At 44.3% G+C, this 20,396-nt stretch overlaps 1 protein-coding gene across 1 annotated transcript in view; it reads right to left on the reverse strand.

The window, feature by feature from the left end:
* The window catches only part of PPEF2 (protein phosphatase with EF-hand domain 2), a 356,454-nt gene extending 336,356 nt beyond the window's left edge, over positions 1-20,098 (reverse strand). The window contains exons 1-2 of the mRNA XM_085643039.1: positions 20,075-20,098; positions 19,518-19,736 (exon numbers count right to left, since the gene is read on the reverse strand). Coding sequence (XP_085499165.1) covers positions 19,518-19,736; positions 20,075-20,098 — 243 coding nt within the window. The remainder of the gene's footprint in view (positions 1-19,517; positions 19,737-20,074) is intronic.
* Between the last annotated feature and the right edge of the window lie 298 nt (positions 20,099-20,396).

The following is a 20,396-nucleotide window of genomic DNA, read 5'->3' on the forward strand; positions in this document are numbered from 1 at the left end:
TGTTGATAGGGCGCTAGTTTTATCTCTGCTTTTTTGGATTTTAAAGCCAAAAAAGCAGAGATAAAGCCCTTGTTGATATGCCCCCTGGTGTGACAACTTTGTGCTAAGACTTGTACGCCTCAATAGTTGTGCTGTGGTTAAAAAGAAATAGTAGGGGTAGAGGTGAGCACATCCATGCCAAGAAATCCCATAATTAGGCAAGAATAGTCCTATTTATGCCAAAGCTGCCACAATTCCATGATCACCTAGAATATGCCAAGAATTGTCATCATTATGCCACAGTCATTATTTTACCAGTCCGAGATGGTCTCTGAATTCAAAGGATACATATAATATGCAAAACTGGATAGACAACTTATTCCCAGGACAGCAACATGTCACAGGTAGACACTTGCATATCAAGGGTGTCCAAGAAATGTTCAGAATTCTCATGCCAGGGGTTCGGCTTAATCATGATAGAGATGTACCTTGGATGCCGGGGGGACACCGGATTCCATGTATGTAAGGCAATACTGCCAAACACAAACACATGGCTGTAAATGCATAGCAACATAAATCACGTCACTCACCCCATTCCCCCACATTTTACATAACTCTTTGCTTCAAAAACTAACTCATCTACACAACTCTACAAAAACACTTACAAGAGCTCACCCACCTATCATCAAGCACCTTCACTAATAGAAAGCCAGAATTATTTGTTGTGCCAGTAATTGTGTCTTTTTCCCCACGTATTGTTCAATGTTTTTAACGTCGTTCATACTCCAGCAATTAAGAGTGCCTAACTTCTAGTCCAAAGCAAAACTGTGTTTACGTTGGCATGATCTCATGTAATTGTTGGCATTTCACATTCCGCTTTTAAGGCAAAATGTCTGAGATTACGCATTTACACCACTATTTTGTTTGGGTAAGAATTCTATCACAGGAGCACAACAACAACGCAATGCAAGCAGCAGTTGTTCGCATCATGCATGATTTTATGATTTTACGTTTTTTCTACTGAGATGTGTATTCTTGCATCTAAAATGGATGTATGTCATGATGAAAATAGAACAAAATGCAGTACCTGCTTTTCACATAACTTTGAGTGATTTTTTTGGCATTCTATACAATCTCTATAAAACAAAGTACAAACCTTTTTCCACGTTTTACTATCTTCCCTCATTAGAGGCACACATTACTTTCTTCCCCTCCTAGCTATTGCAATCTCACCACAATCCCCCACCCTTTCAATCCCTAATGCGACCTTATTGAGTGTTTTCAACTTTCTGTCCAAGGTCATTGTGAAATATTCTTTGTGCTCTAAGCACCATTTTGAAGCATTGCTCTGTCACAGTGTTTGCTGTGTGCATGGATATTGGTACCTGTTTAGGAGTAAATGTGCACCTCGGGTGTAGATTTACAGTTCCTTACATCATATCTACATTCCTTATGACACTTTACGAATTGTCATATTTCCTCAGATCAGCTTATAATCAGATTCCAAGCCTTTGTCCTCCTGTTGGGCTAAATTAACTTAACTGTTTCCCATCAGGGGAATCAAAGGACTAGGCACACAATAGAGCAATTAGCAGTGCTTGGCCCAGTTCCTGGGAAAGGAAGGGTGGGGAACATATCTGCATCTGTTAATTAGCTTGTCATACTGCGTTTGAGCTAAGACAGCTCAGGCCCACAGAAACTAAGGAGGAGGGCCAGACCTCTGGAACCAGCACATAAAGGGCTCAACTTTGAAGTTGTGGTGGGAAGGGATCAGGCAGTTGTTTCAGCTGGGAGAACTGTAGCTCTTAGAAAAGCTCTTTCTACAGACCACTTAAATCCACCATGTTGGATTGTACCAGGATGCTGTGCAGGAGAGTTGAGACGGGTGGAGTGATTATGTTGCATCCTAGGTTCGGCCAGGGGTGCATAGCTTCTAGATATACCACCTATAAAATGCTCATGCACAAGGGAGAGAGAAATGAAGACACTGGACCTGGGAACAATAACGGCAAAAATGTTCTCAGTTGCAAGAAGAAGAAACCTGATGCTCATGCAAGGATGGACTTTGACTTCAGCTGACCGCCAGGGCTACAATGGACCAGTGGCGTTGACCCCAATTTGCCCCTTGAGGAACAGTTGGGGGATGAACCTGTTGAGCAACCCTGGGTGGTTCCCCTTAGACTTCCGTGGAATGAGCCTTGACCCTAACACATAGGTGCCCTGGAAGGGAGGATGTGGGACTTGGGACATGCGGCTTGGAGGGTGTTTCGTTGGATGGCTACAAAGGGACTGTGGAAGGCCTTAAGGAAGACAGGTCTGGTACACTGAGCTAGGAAACTCAGCTCCTAATCGAAAGCACCCTTTGGAGGCCAGTAGGCCTGCTGAAAATGTTCATAGTGACTACTCACCAAGATAAAAACAAAAGCCCCAAATAGTCAAAGTCAGCCCTGCAGGCCCAGAGATATCTCCATTTAAAGGGCCTGATTTATCTGTTGGCAGAGTGGGAACTCCATCCCAATCGCAACGGAGTTTCCTCCCCCAACACACTGGTCCACTTGCCCAATTTTGATGTAAGGAGACGTTAAGCTTGGCCCCAACAGTGATTACTCCATCACCTCCATGGCCAAACTGGACTTCAATGGCTTGACAGAGTGAGGGCTGTCGGAGATTTGGCCTCATGTCAGTCCGCCTAAAAAGAATGGATGGACAAATAGTCATTTATTTACTGTCTGCAACCATCACCTGGTGTTGAGAGACAGCAAAAAAGAAAAAATGTCCCTCTCGCCATGGGAAATGACTCTCGTGGAAAGGGCCACAAAAGCAAAAGGAAGAAATGATGGAAGGAATGCTGAACAATGCAAACATTCACCCCCCAGTCACAAAGATCTGGGTTTAATCCGTCGTTCTGTTTTTTCACCACACCTCCCCAGTTTCGACCCAGCCATATGCAAATCAGTCTTGACCCTGCTCCTCGTGGAAACAGTCCAGCCTGAAACAAGCATCCTGGGACTGGTTTTGGTGCATCACCCCTCGTCAGCCAGGCTAGCTTGAATCCAGTGGCGCAGTGAGCACGGGACCCATGTCTGGGCATACCCTTCCCACTTAGGGTGACAAAAGCAAAAGGAACAAATGATGGACAGAATGCTGAACAATGCAAACTCTCACCCTGTCACAAAGATCTGGGTTTAATCCATTGATCTTTTGCTCACGACGCCACCTAAGTTTGGACCCAGCCATATGCAAATCAGTCTTGACCCTGCTGTTCATGGGAAAAGCAAAAAGAACAAATGATGGACAGAGAGGGCGGCATTCTTTTATTTTCGAAAAGAGAATGCTGTTTTGGGATTTTTTTATTTTTGTTTTCAAAAAAGGAACACTGCTAGGGGCAAAATTAAATCCTGTTGACATAGCCCTGCACCTAACAGTGCAATGCATTGACAGGTTGCTGCCGATAATTTATGAATGACCTCCACCTTGGCGGTCATTTATAAATCTAGCGGGTAGTCCTTCCACCAGGGAGATGGAGTAAATTGCAACAGACCGTCCTCCAGGAAATATATTGGCCCCTAAGTGTGCAAAGAAGTGCGAAGCACTCCATTGCAATGAAGAAATACTTTTCTGGGGAATGCCAACGTCCCAGGGAACAATGCAACACTCTATATTTTTGTTTATAAATTTACTTTGGAGAGAGGGCATGTGTTGGGCCCGACCACAGAGTCAGTACGCCCATGGGCACCCCCATTTCCCAAAGGGTCAGTGCATTAGAGAGCCTATCACAGGGACTCCATCCTCTGGGCTATGGACACAATGGCTGGATATGCTGCTGCCCGGAGTTGGGGATGGGCACCCTCAGCAGCATGTTTCCCACCTGCAGTGGAAACCACAGTCCAGCCTGTTCCCACTCACACTTGGATCCCAGCAAGTGGGAGAGCAAGATCAAGATGCCGACTTCACACGGTATAAAATGGGTATGCCATGGCAGGATCTGGACGGGGTCTTGGGCTTTCTTTGCAGCCAACAATGGAAAAGGAAGTTGGGGTGCCCCGAGTTGGACTGGGGCACCCAAAATAAAAGACACGGAGATGCGGTGCAAAGCCACAATTAATAAAAGAGCAGAAAACGCCACTCATTTATTATGCATGCCTGGGGCTATGGAGCTCCTCATAAACCCCTGAAGCTTATAGGGCACTCCATGGCCCCGTGCATGCACCATGCACGAGCGACTTTTTCATAATGCCCTCAAGGATGGGCAGGGACACCACCAACAGTTTTGATACACTGTTTGGGGAATGCAGGGAAAGCAGTAGCCACCAGAGGATATCCCCTCAAATATCACCCTGAGTCTCTGATGCCATTGCAATTATTACCATAGGAGAGGCTTACCACTATTACCAAGCACTCCTGAAGCTGGAGTTCTGGAGTGCAGAGCCATCTGTTGGGTGATTCTAAAACTGCAGAAGAAGCATAATGAGAATAAATGAAAGACTCTGAACTCATTACTTAAATCAATGCTTTGTTGACAATGTTGGTGGTCAACAATGCAAGGTTAGATATTATTATGAATATTATTGAATGTTGGTATCATTGATGTCAATGGTGGGTTACAACATGCATATACCAAGCTTGCAAACTCATCTGCAGAGTGCCTCAAGGTTCATCAGTCAGCCCCACACTCTTTAACGCATACGTGATCCATCTGGCCAACATCATCCTCTCCTATTGCTGGTGGCATGCAACTCATACCTTCCCTTTCGGGAAAGACCCCCAAAACAAGAAACAAGTTTACCACCTGCATGACTGAAATCACTAACTGGATGAAAGCCAGCTGTCTCAAGCTCAACATAGACAATACAGAAGTTGTGATCTTCAACAAGAACACCTCACCATAAGACACCAACTGGTGGCCGGCTGAACTTGGACACACAATCATACTCAGAACCCACACCAGGAACCTTGGAATAATCATCTACAGCATAATGAGCATGACTGCACAACTCAATGCCGTCACTGCATCCCTTGTTCCACACTCTGAAGGTGCTGAGAAAGATCTCTAAATGACTCACAAGCAACATTTGAAAAACTGTCACTCACATCCTATCCACCAGCAAGTTAGACTATGGAATCACCCTCCACACTGGTGTCCCCTAGTACCTCACTAGAAGACTACAAACCATTCAGAACTTGGCAGCCAGACTCATCCTCAACCTCCCACACCTCTGGGAGCTCTTCTGGCTCCTGATACACAAACGTACTCAATTTAAACTTTTCACACACACATTCAAGGCACTACACAACTCAGGCCCCACCAACCTGAACAGTCACATCTCCTTTTGTAATAAAAGTACTTTTCCCTTTCAAAAGAAAGGGCACTGACTACACAATGAATTATTTAGTGGTTTTGTTGCAGACCAGTGAACTGGGCTTACTAGTCCACGCTACCTGCCCTGATTAGGCCTTGGACTGCTCTGATTCGCTACTCTGAGAGAGTCAAGCTTGGTTTCCAGGAAAAAGACAATTGTGGCCTATTACTTGTGAAGCATTCACATCCTTTGCAACTAATAACCCAATTTGTTACAGATATTAGCGGTACCAAAAGGCAAGCCGGAGAAGTGTTTTGCTAGCCTCAATTTACATGCATGGTCTCTGAATGGGCTAGTAACATCAATTAATTAACGTGTTTCGCAGCGCCACTGTTGGTCTTCGTTCTTAATGTCCAGAAGAGTTAGTACATGATGTGCACTATGAGTAAAAAAATAATCAAATCATTCATTTATCCACATGCATTTGCTTGCATCACAACAAATCGCATGAAATACAAAATGTTTTAAATACTTCAACTATATCATCATCCAGTTGAAATGCAGCCACCTGGTTTTGACTTCCCCTTCTCAGAGTGATATTGCTCTAAAGGGTAATATACCTGAAGGGTGATAGATTCCCGTAGTAGCATGGGGGAGATACATCTGATATTGAGTCCTGACGAACCATGCTCTAATCTTTTCATAGTGTTTCCTTGGGTTTAGCACCAGGGCACCATGTTCCAGAGCCTCAGTTTTTATAATCTATAAATAATTACAAATATTTTTTTTTTCTGTGTCTTTTAACCCAGGCCAGCTTTAGCGCTAGTTGTTCCTGGAAAGACAATCTTTGTTGGCGCTTCCTCCCCTTGAACTTCTTTTCCACAGATGTCCTCACTACCACCCTCCATGGGTGTCCCACATCTCTCCATAGCCCCCTCACATTTATTTAATTTCTTTTATAGCACTTCTCATCCCAATGTATAGTGTCAGAGTGCTGTACATCGAACACACATACAGAGACAATTAATCATACAAGTAGATAAAGCAATCACAATGTCAAGATTTAAAATGTAACTGTGGTTGGGTTGTCTGCAGTAAAAAGAATATATTACATGTCATGCTTTGAAATAGGCACTTTAACTCTCTAGAATAAGTTATGATGGGCCAACACTGCAAGTAGACAAGGCACAGATCTCTTCAGCAAGTACATTAATCACCAGTGTTATCATTACATTTTTATTAAAGACTGAAGATTGTTCACTGCACTAAGAACTCTGCAGCAGGTACTTTTAAACCCATAAGACATTTCAAAATGCAGCATGGCGCACAGTGGGTGGCAGAGGTCACACTGCCTTAAACCCAGTAGTTTTCATGAGGACCTGAATCTGCATTTTCCCTCAGCATGGTGCTTGCCCGGGCCCATTTAGCACCCCAAAAGCCCCCACAAGATTATGGGGCACTCCATGGCTCCAGGCATGCATAATTAATGAGTAGCTTTTTCATTATGGCCCCAAGAATAGGAAGGGGCACCAAAAACATTTATGATATCTTAGGGGATACAAGAAGTGGAAGATCCCCCCAAGCATAGCTACTAACATGTTACCCTAAGTCTCTGGGGGCATTATAATTATGACCCCAGTAGAGGCTTACCCCTATTACCAATCACTCCTGGAGCTGGAACATCTGTTCTTGGGTTCTGGAATGCAGGGGCCCCTGCTGGTTGGTAGTAAAGCTGCAGTAGCAGCATAATGAGGATAAAAGAAAGACTCTGAACGTGTGTTACTTAAATCAATGATTTAGTGACAATGTTGATGGTTAGTAATGCAAGGATTGACGTTATTATGAAAGTTATTTAACGTTGGTATTACCATCATTGACTTCAATGGCGGTTTATAAGACGTATTGCTTATTGGTACTGCCCCCATTCATTTTGATTGTGTTGTAATGATGAAGTGTAACATGTTCTCTGCTTTAATGATGTGATTATACCCTGACAAAGCCAGTAAGCCTGCCTTATTGATGATGACACCCCTTTATATTATGATGTTGTATCTAGAACAGTCGGGGGGTTGGGGGGTATTGCAGTCAAAGGGCTCATGACTCATTAGGGTTGCAACAATGTATGCAGGTGTCGCAAAGAGTATTTCAGAAGTCGGTTCTGAGTTTTTGAAGTTGCAAGGCAAGTCTAAGGGAGTGCATAATTGAGTTAGGTTCTACTGCTTTATGAGCACCACAGAAACACAATGCTTAATTTATGAAAGAATGAGTGCAAAGCACAAAGTTCTGCTTAGAAGCCAGTGGCTGGTACAATCAAATGTCAGTTTGACGAATACCCAGTGGCGGTTGCTCCTAAATAGCATTAGTGGGGCGGGGTTAAGGTTAAAAAAAAAAAACACTAACCTGCCTGCCTTCTGCCACATCTCCTTAGTCCTCTGCGTCCTCTTCCTTCATTCTGCTTAACAGGAAGCACCCACCCAGGCTCCCCTGACCAATCACAATGCTGCAATGCAGAGTTGTGATTGGTCTGAGCGCCGTGGTTCTGCGCTCAGCCAGGGAATGAGAGCCTGAGGCGTGTTCTCCACCCAGGCTGTAATGCAGCCTGGATGGAGAACATGCAAAGTACGCATGAGTGTTTGGCCAACCCAAGAGGGCTGGCCAAATATTCATGCTCACTTGGAGTGGGCAAACTACTCCTCCCCTGGCCTGCTCTGTGAGCAGAGCAACCCCGTCCCGCCCGCAAAGCTGCCGCAGCACAGGAAATTAAATTAATAATAACATTGACTTATTATATTTTTTTTTCCCTTTTTTGCAGTGCTGAAGGCAGTGGGCCGACGATCGCCCCTGCAAATACCAATGCTATATGGTCTTAAATCCCCCTCATGCCGCTTTAATCCACTATCAGACACTCCCTGCCCCTTTATCTCACTCTTGCAGGTTCCTGCTTTCTCTCTTTGTGGGGTTTTTCCATCATTCTCTCTCTCTGTCTTCCCAGTTTGAGTGTTTTTCCTATCTTGCTCTAGATTAATGACTAAAATAAGTCCCAGTGGCTCCCACTGGCAATCACTGCTTCAAATTAAACACTGAAAAAACAGAATATGAAGGCATTGTTGCCTGTGAGTCCCACATATGCCCTGTGCTGCAAGCTGGTTGGCAGTGGTTTTCCTCTTTTCAGGCTAACAGTGCAGCTCTCTGCAACACGCATTGTTACCAGTTGTTTACTATATACCCAGAGACGTCTTTTGCTCCACCCAGAGAAGTATTACTGTTTCGTCTTATGATGTTGGCTAATTAGTGTATCATTCCGCCTTCCAGCAGTGCTTTTATTGAACTGGATTAGGAACTACTTCACTTTCGAAAAGTACACTCAATCACCATGCTGTCTGTTACATTCAAATATTTATCTCATAAATGCGTTATAGCAGGGACATCTTAAGGATTTTGGGGGCCCTGGGCCAAAAATATTTTGGGGGCCCCTGTTCAGAACAGCTTTAAATTTATGGTCCAATTTGAGCCCCTGTTTTCCATGCCGTTTCCGCTTCCTCAGCTGCGTCAGCGATCCAGTTCACATCATAGGCATTAGCCTATATATTCTCGATGTAAACGGACGCACGCAGCTGACTGCAGTAGGATTTAGTGTTTCCTGCCCTGCTACTACGTTTTTAATACTTTTTAAATAGTATACGTGTGGCTGAATTACTCTGTGCTTTTAAACAATTTCTCCTACCATTTTTTAAAAACAAATTTTATTAGGCATTTCAGATAAAACATTACATGGATAATTGCATATTTAAACAGGTGGTAATTACTAATTAGATATGAAGTGATGTCCGAGGTACAGCTGTGACAGTGCATAATCTGATGTTGATGATTGCGTATGTTCAAACTTTACATAGTATCCATATTATGTAATGAACTTATGTGGTGAATGCCTGAAGGGTATTATGTCTGATATCCATTTTAACCCACCCACTCCAATCCACCCCTTGAAACCGAACTCAAAACAACAAAACAGTTGCCGTTGTGATGAAACCTTATTATATCTTGGTAAAGTGTGCCAGGTGATATTCACATCCGATATTGCTAGGGAGGACAAGGGAGAGGGGGCAAGAGGGAGATCAGGGGCAGGGGCAGGGGAGAAGAGAGGGGGGAAAGAGCAGTCGTCACACAAAAGAAACAACTGCCAAGAGTCCAGCCACTTTGGGGGAAAGGGTCAAGTAGCTACTGCACCAACAGTTCGTGGAGTCTGAGAGTTAACAATTTCTCCTACCTATGCGCACTTGCACTTTAGTTTATTCTGTTTGCCTACACCTCCTTCGCTGCTTCGATTCACATCTCACTTTTCCTCCAGTCCTGGTCCGCCGCGGCTGATACACCGATTGCGTGGAGGGCTGGGGCTACTATCAGGCTCCTCACTTCCGCCACGCAGTTTCCGCTTCCTCAGCTGCGTTAGCGATCCAGTTTGCATCATAGGCATTAGCCTATATATTCCCGATGCAAACGGACGCGACCAGTGGCTCCGCTTCTGGCGCGCCAAAGGCAAGCCTGTCTGCTCCCGTCAGTGTCCCGTCAACGTCCGGCGCCAGCCATGCTGCCCAGCTCCCCTCCGGTGAGCTTCTTCCACTATATTACAATAGGGAAATACTGCTTAGCGGCTACCATTATGTCAGTGTACAGCTGCTGATCCGATGCAATAAGTGAAACTGGTCTCTCCTCCAGTACAGGAAACTCGCACCCAAGAACCTCCCACGCAACACTAAGTGTAAAAACAATAAGAAAACAGAGGACTTAAAGGCCACCCTTTTAAATTGTCACTCTATGCAAAAGCATGAACCACACATTTATGACCTACTTTTAGACAAACAGCCTGATGTTTCATTTCTCACTGAGACATCGCTGTCTGAAGCCTCCAACCCTACTATCACCTCAGCAATCACTATGAATTATAAAATCCTTAGGAGGGACCGACTGAGTGGGAAGTGGGGGGCGGTGTCATAATAATTTACAATCAATTACTAGACTGCTCTCCCATCCCGATGGAAAACTTTGAGGGCGCAGAGTCCTTAGGCTTCCGCTGTACCTTATTTCCCCATCATAGCATAGCTAGTTTTCTGATTTACAGACCTCCCGGTGCAAATGGAAATTTTATTACCACGCTTCATACAGCCACCACCTCCCTGGACTTAAAGTACAATAACTGGCTTATTCTGGGAGATTTCTATATACATATGGACAATGGAAAATACCCTCGAACAATTTCCTTGATGGAGACGCTGCAGACCTGCAACATGTTTTCATCTATTTTTCGGCCACCCAGGAGAAGGACCATACCCTAGACCAAATCTTTCACAACTTTGACATATCAGTAAGCCTACCTCTTCCCATTACCTGGTCTGACCACCTCCTATTAAAATTCATCATTCCCAACTCTGACACAGCCCCTCGGGCTAACGCAGGGCAGAGGGTCCCTAATTACAGAACGTTCCATAAAATATCCATCCCGATGTTAGCAGATGCCCTCGGTCGTTCCTCACCGGAGCTGTCTGGCTGCCCCGACTTGGACGCCCTCTCAATAGATTCATGGCTCTGAACCAACATTGGTGCAGCTGTACCGGTTGTTTCCCGCTCCTCAAAGAGGTTGGCCCCACCATCTCCATGCTTTAACGATTGCCTCAGATCTAGCAAAAGAAATTGTAGAAAAATAGAACGGAAATGGCGTAAATCCTATCTACCTGAGGACAGGAAGCTGTATAAAGACACCTTAAAAGCTCATTACATTCTCGTGAAGGCAGCCAAGAAAAACTTCTTTCAAACCAAGATAGAAAATGCCTAAATAAGAGTAAGGAAATCTTTTGCATAGTTAACTCCTTTACCGCCCCGAAAGCCAGCACAAAGGAAGGGCCATGCACGGAAGAATGGTCTAAACAAATAGCTCAATTCTTCCACAAAAAGATCTCTGTGATCCAACAAGCCTTTACTAACATCTCAGAGGAAGAACTGATCTTCTACCTTAGTTCTAATAGCAAATTTCACCTCTTGGATCCTCCATCTTTACTAACTTTCCCTGAGTTTCAGCTTGAAGAGTCACTGACCCTTCTCCAAAGCATTAAGTTTGGCTCTCCTACCGACCCATGTCCAGCGAATATCCTGAACCTATTAGCTCCCACCATAAACCCACAGTAAACCAGCTCTTTAATGCTTCCCTCTCCTCAGGCAGCATGCCGAAATTATGGAAGAATGCCAAGATTCTTCCACTGATGATAAAGGCTAAAGCCGAACCGGCAAAGCCTGCCAACTACAGGCCAATCTCCCGTCTTACGGCCCTCTCCAAAGTATTAGAGAAGCATGTAAACAAGGCCCTCCAAAAACACATTGAAGATGGGCAGCTCCTTCATGAGTCCCAATCCGGTTTTAGGGCTAACTACAGTACAGAGTTCGCTCTACTGGAAGAGACTGAATTTCTCAAGGGTAAGCTGGACCAGGGAGGCAAGGCTGTTCTGATACTGCTTGATCTGTCAGTGGCCTTCGATACGTTCCCACATGTGAGGCTCCTGGAGAGACTCTCTAACCACAGCCCGGGGGGGACCGCCTTAACATGGATGTCATCCTTCTTGGCAAATAGATCTCAGGAAATCTGGCTCCCCCCTTTCTCATCCCCGGTTCCAGCCATGAATGTAGGTGTCCCTTAGGGCTCCATTCTCAGTCCTACTCTTTTTAATATATATCTATTCCCCCCTGCATTTCTGATAGGGGAAGAGGGCGCCAAAATAACTTCCTATGCTGATGACACTAGCTGATTTTTTCATGTGAAAAATAAACCAACTTTGACGGGGCAATGATTAGGTCTTGCCTCACAAAGGTTTTTAACTGGCTTAAGATCAATCAACTGAAGTTAAATCCTGACAAAACTGAAGTTGTTTTCTTTGGTAAACCAGAAACGCGTGACTGGAGCTCTTGGTGGCCAAAAGATCTGCCGCCCCTGCCCGGGAAAAAGGAGAAAGTCAAAACCTTAGGAATTGTCATAGACAAGACACTCTCCATGCGCTTTCAAATCCAAAATCTAACTGGCACTTGCTTTGGCATACTCTGGATGCAAAACAAATTCCTGCCACTGTTACTGCTTGAGAGCAGAAAGATCGTGATGCAGGCTCTGGTGACATCAAAGCTTGACTATGTCAACAGCTTGTACCTCGGTTTTCCCAAATCCCTTATCCAGCGCCTACAAGTGGTACAATACGCGGCGACCAGAGCCATCCTGAGACCTAAACCCAGATCTAGTATGATCCCTATTCTTAAGTCTCTACACTGGCTCTGCATAAAAGAACAGATCGACTTCAAAGCAATGACCATCTTCTTCGAAGCTTTCCATGGCTTAGGAGCCGGCTACCTAAATAAGTGTGTTAATTGCTACACAACATATAGAAACCCTAGGATCTTCCAATGCCAACCTGGCCATCGTGCCTAAAATATGCTGTGCCCGCACTGGAGGCAGAGCCCTCAGCTTTCTAGGTGCAAAATTGTGGAATAGACTCCCTGAGTCTCTGAGACTAACCACAGACCTACTCACTTTCAGGAAGAACTTAAAAATCTGCCTTTTTAATAACTGATGGGTCTTTTACGAATGTTTTCCACCCGCGGTCACGCGCCAGGACACTCTAGTCTGAGTAGCTGCGCACTTTATTAAATACACCATTTCATTTCATTTCATTAGGTCCCTGACAGTGCATAGGAACACTCGTCCAAATTCTAAGGGCCTTATTTATGAGGCCTTGCTTCACTTTTATGCCGACGGTGTGTCACTTTTTGTGAAGCACCGGCAGCGTAAACCAGCATTGGCATAGCCAATAGGTCTCGCTTTTGGGATATTTAGTTATGCAGCACAATATCCGTGGTGCAACAACATCAACTGTTGCATGGCTAAGCACTTATAAGGTCCCAAAGGCGAGACCTATTGGCTATGCCAATGCTTGTTGTTTTTTCTTTTGTTCATGAAAGAAATATTTATTTTCCTCTTTGTATACCATTTGTATGCCACCATTCAGTGACGTCTTCAGAAACAACATAGAGCACCCACAAAAAATATATTTATATCATTGGTAAATCCATGAAAATGTGTATCTCAGACTGTGTGGATACTGAAAGTGGGGTGGTATGTCTGCCTTTGTACTTCCTGTCTGGAGCGCCAAACACAGCAAATGTACAGGGCAGTAAAAAATACAGCAATGTTCCCTATGCGCTGAATTTTATCTCTTAGCACCAGTGACAATGATTTTTCATTTTCCAAAGACAATCCTCCGCTTTGAGAGTTTGACAATGGAAAATTTAAAAAACAGTGCCGGGTTCATCTTGCTGCAATGGTATAGTGGACCAGCCGGCACTCGGTTATTGCCGAAACTGCTCCTGTCATGTCAGCGAAAACAGTTTTGAAGATAAAAGTTTGCCTAGTGCACTGCCATTACTAGAGTTTGTGAGTGGCTGGAGCTGAGTCAATGGAGATGTTACCTCCTCCTCCACAGCCGCTTGGGGAACCGCTTGAAAACTGTAAACAGTGAGAAGAGTAAAAGGAAGGTGCCAGCAATCAGGATGAACTTAACTATTAAGAAACGATCACAAGGATAAAGTTAAATCAGAGTCTATGTATTCTCTGCACAAGACGTCAAAGCTAAACAAGCATTGGCCGCACGGCTGTAAAAGTAACGCCGCGCGGCCGCGAAAGTAATCGCGATCACGGTGAAAGCGAAAGTGATCGCGATGACGCGCTCTGTGCTCGCAAAAAATGAAATAAAAAAAACGCGTGTGGTGCGCGCGCGACAGAGAAAAGTGCTGTGCACGTCGCGCGTGCTTGTGAGCGTAATAGCAAGCTGGTGGCCGGCAAGGTAGCACTTTTGAAGCAGCTACTAAATGTCTCGCCAGAGCAGCGCTAGCGCTGGCTCAGGCGAGACCCAAAAATGTGCCATGTTGCGCCCTATTTACAAAGTGACGCATCTAGGTAGATGCGTCACTTTGTAAACCCCAGCATCACATTATACCTGCGCCAGGTATAATGTATGCAGGTTGGGTGTCCCCCCGCAAAAAGCCTCGTAGAAGTGGCGCATTGAAATCTAGGAGAACTCAGTGCGCCACTTCTAGGACCCCATTGCATCATTATCTTACACCTGCCTCACAGCAGGCGTAAGACTAATGCAGGCCCTTTCACATGGGGCTTGCCCCATGTGAAAGGACACATTGCTGGAGTTGCGTCTATTTTCAGACACATCCCAGCAATGCATCTCTTTTGCGCCTACAAATACATCAGAAATACTGACGTATCTGTAACTCCTTGCGACATGATGCGTCATACAGTAAATATTACGCATCCATCATGTCGCAAGGAGGGCGCACTAAGAAGTGATGCATCCCTGTTTTCACACAGCGATGCATCACTTCTCATAAATAAGGCCCTAAATACGTTTACATCTAATATTCAGGGATGGTTATGTGTATTTTCAACATTGTAACACAGCATTAGCTCACCAATATTACTGCAAATATTCTCTGTGACGCCATCCCATTTCTTATATGTTAGGCCTTTTTTTGATGTAAAAGAAACTTTTTTTATGTATATTGCATGAAACATAAAAACAACATTTCTCTGCAAAATGCCTGTACTAGACTTACACATCAGGTTCATAAAAATAGATTAAAGGAAAACAGTATTTAAAACAATCTGTTTAAGAAATATTCAAGGTCATTAGGGCAAAACTCTGGAGAACGGAGTTGACTCTGTCAGGGGGCCCCCTGAAAGGCTGGGGCCCTGGGCCAGAGCCCACTTTGCCCATGCATTAAAACGTCTCTGCGTTATAGGCAGAAAACAAGTCCTTTTTGCAACTTTTCCCAGCACTGGAAGAGCCAACAGGGCAGGCTGTCATGTGATAAACAGCATTTAACACGTGTAACAGTATTTGTGAATGTCAGTACTTAAACGAATGTGGAACATGGTATTTATATATCGCAAAGTTAGACGAAGCACTATACAGGATCAAAGGGCAATTAGAGTCAAAATATGAATAATGCGTTAGCACATTAAAGCCAGCCCTACTCACTTTGCCAATGCTTGTTTTATTTTTTTAACATTTCAGACAAAAACTACTTATTGGTGTGGCTATAAAATGCTCGCTGCTAGTTTTGTGCTTGGGCATAGTAATGCATTCTGCACGACTTGGCATCTATTAAAACTGAACCCTGGCATTGTGTTGGGCGGATTAGGCATTGAGATGTGACTCATGAGTTGTGCATTGTGATGATTCACTACTATGGTTAATCTGCTTTATCTGTAAGAAAGCTTAGCCCGCAATTTTACGTTGTAAACAATATTAGCCCAGTTTTGACCTACATACATACAAATGCTTAGTAAATAATAGCGCATGTAGAGCATAGCCACGTTGTGTTGCCTAGTATGCACTCGTTTGACCCGTGGTGACCTGTTGTGACAAGCAAAAAAGAGAATATATAATTTTTTTTAAAAAATATATATATATATATTCATATACATGTATATATGTTTGCGTATATATCTGTGTGTGTGTGTGTGTGTGTGTATATATAAACGATGAAGATGCTTCACACATTCAGCGACTTAAAAATCACTTTTTGGTGTGGCACTTTTTTTCAATATTCTACCTACCAGCACTCCCACGAATAATTGATGTTGACTACAGCACTCCCAACAGTACCTTGGACACCTCCCACATTTCCTGTTCATGAGTCAAATACCTACCTAACCCAACAAAAGAGTTAATAATTCCTTCCTACAATCACGCTTTAAGGTACAGAATCTGCCCATACTGGCTCCCATGGCAAAATGGCCAATGCAAAAGTATCCTTCAATATCTGTAAAGGTGAAATCCCTGTTATTCCCCATTCCTAAAATGAAGAGTGTGTCAGTTTACACCATAAGCAGAACTAAAAGCACTTTAGGCGGGCCACTGCATAGAGAGAGACTGATTGGCTATGTGCCCTTCCTCTACACTGTACACAAAACATATTGAGGTAGTCGGGGGAGGGTGAGTACCCTATGTTGAAAATGTAAAAAACTAGCAGGAAAATATGAAATAAGGAAAAGGAAAACATGAAGGGAAGTCGCTACCATGCTTGAAATTTAGCAACGTGGCACTAAAACATAAACCGGTTTTATCACCATGGTACAAGAGATATCCTGGCCTACTTACAAATTCAGTACAGGGGAAATCATCACAGGATCCACAGTAAAGCCCCTGTTTTTACTTGGTCTGTCTACAAACACACAATAGGTCCAAATCAGGAAAGCATTTATGAGTACAGGAAGTAGCAAGTACTACAGGAATACTCTTTTACGTACTCTAACATGCCTTTATGATCCAGCCCTAAAACCGTCCACTGCCAAGTTTGTAAAACTGTACTAATTCTATTTGTAAAACTGCATTAATTTTAAATGTATATTCCTGGACTATTCCCATTGTATTCTAATTGTAGATATTTTCAGGTCAATTTCAAAAGACATGTAAGAGTCTGTACAATGTACGACAGGAGTACTAGTTCAGATACTCGAAAGCACCTTTCTGAATATGCCCCCCAGAGGTTCAAGTACAAAGCAGATCTGGAAATGGCAAGCCTGGGCTGTCACCTTTGATGCCACCAGATTGCCCCTACAAGTTATGCAATGACTCTGCCTAGGTAGAAAAAACTCGACTGGAAATCAAAATCAGACCCTGCAAATATGTTCTATTCGACCTCAACCTGCAGGAGGCCATTAGAGAAATGGGGCAGTGGCATGATTTCTATGGTTATAAATAAAATAATGAAAGGGTCAAGAATAGAAGCACGATGAACGTAAGATCAAAACCCTACGCACTGATGTTTGCTTTTCATACCCCTGGATTTGCGCTTGCTACCCCTGGTCTCAGCATTCTGTCCATCAATTGTTCTTTTTGCTTTTGTCACCCCTGGTCCCAGAGCAGCAGCTGAAAAAGGAAGTGAGCTAAGATACCAGAATCAGTGATGAATGTGTATAATAGTAAACACAGGGCTCAAAGGTTTCCCCAGCAGCCCACTGGGGTGCTGCCAAATGCCAGGGCTGCAGATTCCCCAGAACTCCTAGGGGGCAGACTTACAAGCCCCTTGCGCCACTTTTGCGTCACTTTTAACATGAGAAAAGTGACGCAATGGGCTTGTAAATCACCCCCTAGTCTTTATTCCACCCATGCTGCAGATCTCCGGCACCTCCCTTTATTCCACATCTTGCCTCTTTCTACGCTTCCTGTCACGTTTTCTTTCAGATGCTTTTCCATCCTTCCTGCCTCAATCACTGGCGTAACGAATATTGAGCGGGCCTCCCTGCAACGAACGGTAAGGGGCCGCCTCCTGGCTCAATCAAGAGCTCTCCGGCAAGAGTGCTGTGCTGAGGGGGCCCCTGGAGCTTGGGACCCCCGCTCCGCGGGGCGCGGGCTGCGGGGGCCTGTGTTACGCCCCTGGCCTCAATTTGTCACTGTTTTACCATTTACACTCTCTACTTCTTTTTCACCTCTCGATATTGCTCTCTTCTGCTCTGGGCCAAAGTCTGCTCATGAAGAATAAGTCCCGGTCCCCAAAAATGATTGTTTTGCAAAGTGCCCACCACCTGCAGCCACCGGCACAAATTAAGCGCTGCTTAATGCTTTGTTTGAGGTTTCTGTTGTATGCGTTTTCTGTAGCTCTTCAGCAAAACATAGAAGTCTGTTAAAGAGCTAGTGGTGGCACAAAGGGTCTGCTGTGTGAGGTCTTCGGGTTGTCAAAGAGTGCATAAGCCAATGTTGCTATCCCTGGAACAGAGGTGAATCGAGGTTCCTGCTGACAACGCAAGCTCGAAGCAGAAGGGCGTGCTGATTTATAGGTGAGTTCCTTCTGTGCAACTAACAGAACAAGTATGAAATAACAAAAAAATATCAGCAGGTATATGTTTGGCTATTTTGTACAATTATCAGGTTTTGTAGGAAGGAGTAGGGGTGTGCCATGACCCCTGCCCTTGAATATTGAATATTGGGTCTGGGACTCATGCACCCTAAACAGTCCTCTGGGTGTATGCTAAGGCAGTGCTTATAAAGATTGGCATTTATTAGCACCAACATGGCCCGAGCTACATGGTGTGTGTTGTACTCTAAGTTGTATGTGTGAGTGTTCAAATAACCATAGAAAATTGAAAAGTCAAAACAATCATATTTGTGCTTTCACATGAAGTTGCCTTCTAATTTGCAGCACTGTTATAAATCCAGTACTACAAAGACACTGTAGAGGCTACACCACTTAAATGAGCTCTTGAAGTGCTAAGTTAAGGTACAGGGCCATCTCACATAAAGTGAGCACTGAAAGTGCTAATTTAAGACAGATCTCTTCCGAAGATTCGGGCTGACTGCTATGTTAAAGAGCAGTGTTTTTTCACCACCTTTCACATTGGCAAAGCAACTTTAAAGGAATGTACTGCTTTTGGTTGAAAAGGTAGCAACATGTGTTGACATATCCAAAGTAGTTACACAGCACAACAAAAGAACGCAACTTAGATTGACAACAAAACATATCAAGGCCCAACACAACAAAGCATTTAAAAGAGAACACAACAACGACGGTACAGCTCAGCAATAACAATGCAACAACGAAACGCGAAAACACACCAGCACAAACAAATGCCCATCATAACAGCTGCACACTGCAACATAACATTGGGGGCCTAATGGCTTGAGCGGTCGACCTCGAAGTTGAGGAACCAGATTCAAGTCTCGGCAACGACCTCAGCATCCTGTGATTCTGGGCAGATCACTTGATCGCCCCCTGCCGACCAAAAAAGAATGTGTCCCTGTGTAAACTGGTGCTCATGTAAAGCGCTCAGTTATCTAATATCTTCCAGTCAGAGTTCGTGCTATATAAAACTCCAGAAAAAACCAACAAAATAACAAACATGCACCAGTAGTCGCGTCACACAAAACCAACCCCACAAATCTGATTTCTTAATACAATGGTATATTGCTTGCACCAAGCACAGCTTTACTTAGCACCAAGCAGGTAAAACAGCAGCAGTCAAAAATGGTTTCTGCTAGGGCCCTTAGTGAGGTAGTGCGGTAGAAGGAATATGTAATGTAATGTAAAAGGCATTTCTAAAGCATACTGTTATTCCAATGAGTGTCCTGGTGCTCTGCACCTCAGTGAGATGTAGCGCAGAGAAGCAACATTAATCATCATTATCAATTGACTTACCTTTTTTCTTTTCAGAGCCAGAGACCATCCACAGGGGAGGGGAGAGGTGTCCAAGCCACAAAATCCTGCCCTCCTATCCAGAGATGTTTTGTTCACGTTGGTGACCAGTGTCACGCGAACAGTTCCCAGAAGGGTGAGACTGCAAACTTTGCAGTCCCTATCGGGAGTATGAAAGCACAGCAGACATTCTCCAAGGGCGCGCGACCACCAGCCAGGTCCCTTCTCTCAGGCACGAGGCTCCCTCCCTGAAGCCAGCAGAGCCCTCCTGTTTGTTTACAAGAGGCTGGAGCGAGGAGCTTTGGGCGCGCTCCCATGTGACGAGTTAAGACACTGACGAGATCTGAGAGGGATTAGGATTAGGACGCGTTGAAGGATCCATGCATTCCACCTCCTGGGAGAGCTTGCAGTACAATGCACGAAGCACTGTTTAACATCTCAAGAAAACAATGAAACTTCAAAAACTACGTGTTCATTCATAGATGCATTTGATGCATTGCACACATTAACCCCAAAAAATTGAGATCTTCACAGTTTTTTAAAAATATTTTATTCAGTACTGAAAAGGGCAGCATGGGCGTCATTTACGGGTCACCAGGGGTCGCAGCTGCGACTCTTTGCTTGCCCCGAGCAATGCCTTTGAGACCCCTGGCGTCAGCGGTGGTAAATTCAGTGGCAGGAACACAGGGGCCGCTGGGGCTCCACTCTTTATTTTCTGCAACTTTTTTTATTACAATAGTAGTGAATAAATACAATATATTCTTCACTAATAGTGTAATACAAAAGGGGTACCATAAACTGGAATATGCAGCTGAGGTGGGTAAAAAATGCTTTTATGTGTATGTTGAGTGAGTGCTTGCAGTTGAGGGTGTGTTTATGAGT

The sequence above is a fragment of the Triturus cristatus genome, chromosome 2_2 (genome assembly GCF_964204655.1).
Source record: "Triturus cristatus chromosome 2_2, aTriCri1.1, whole genome shotgun sequence".
Classification (NCBI taxonomy): domain Eukaryota; kingdom Metazoa; phylum Chordata; class Amphibia; order Caudata; family Salamandridae; genus Triturus; species Triturus cristatus.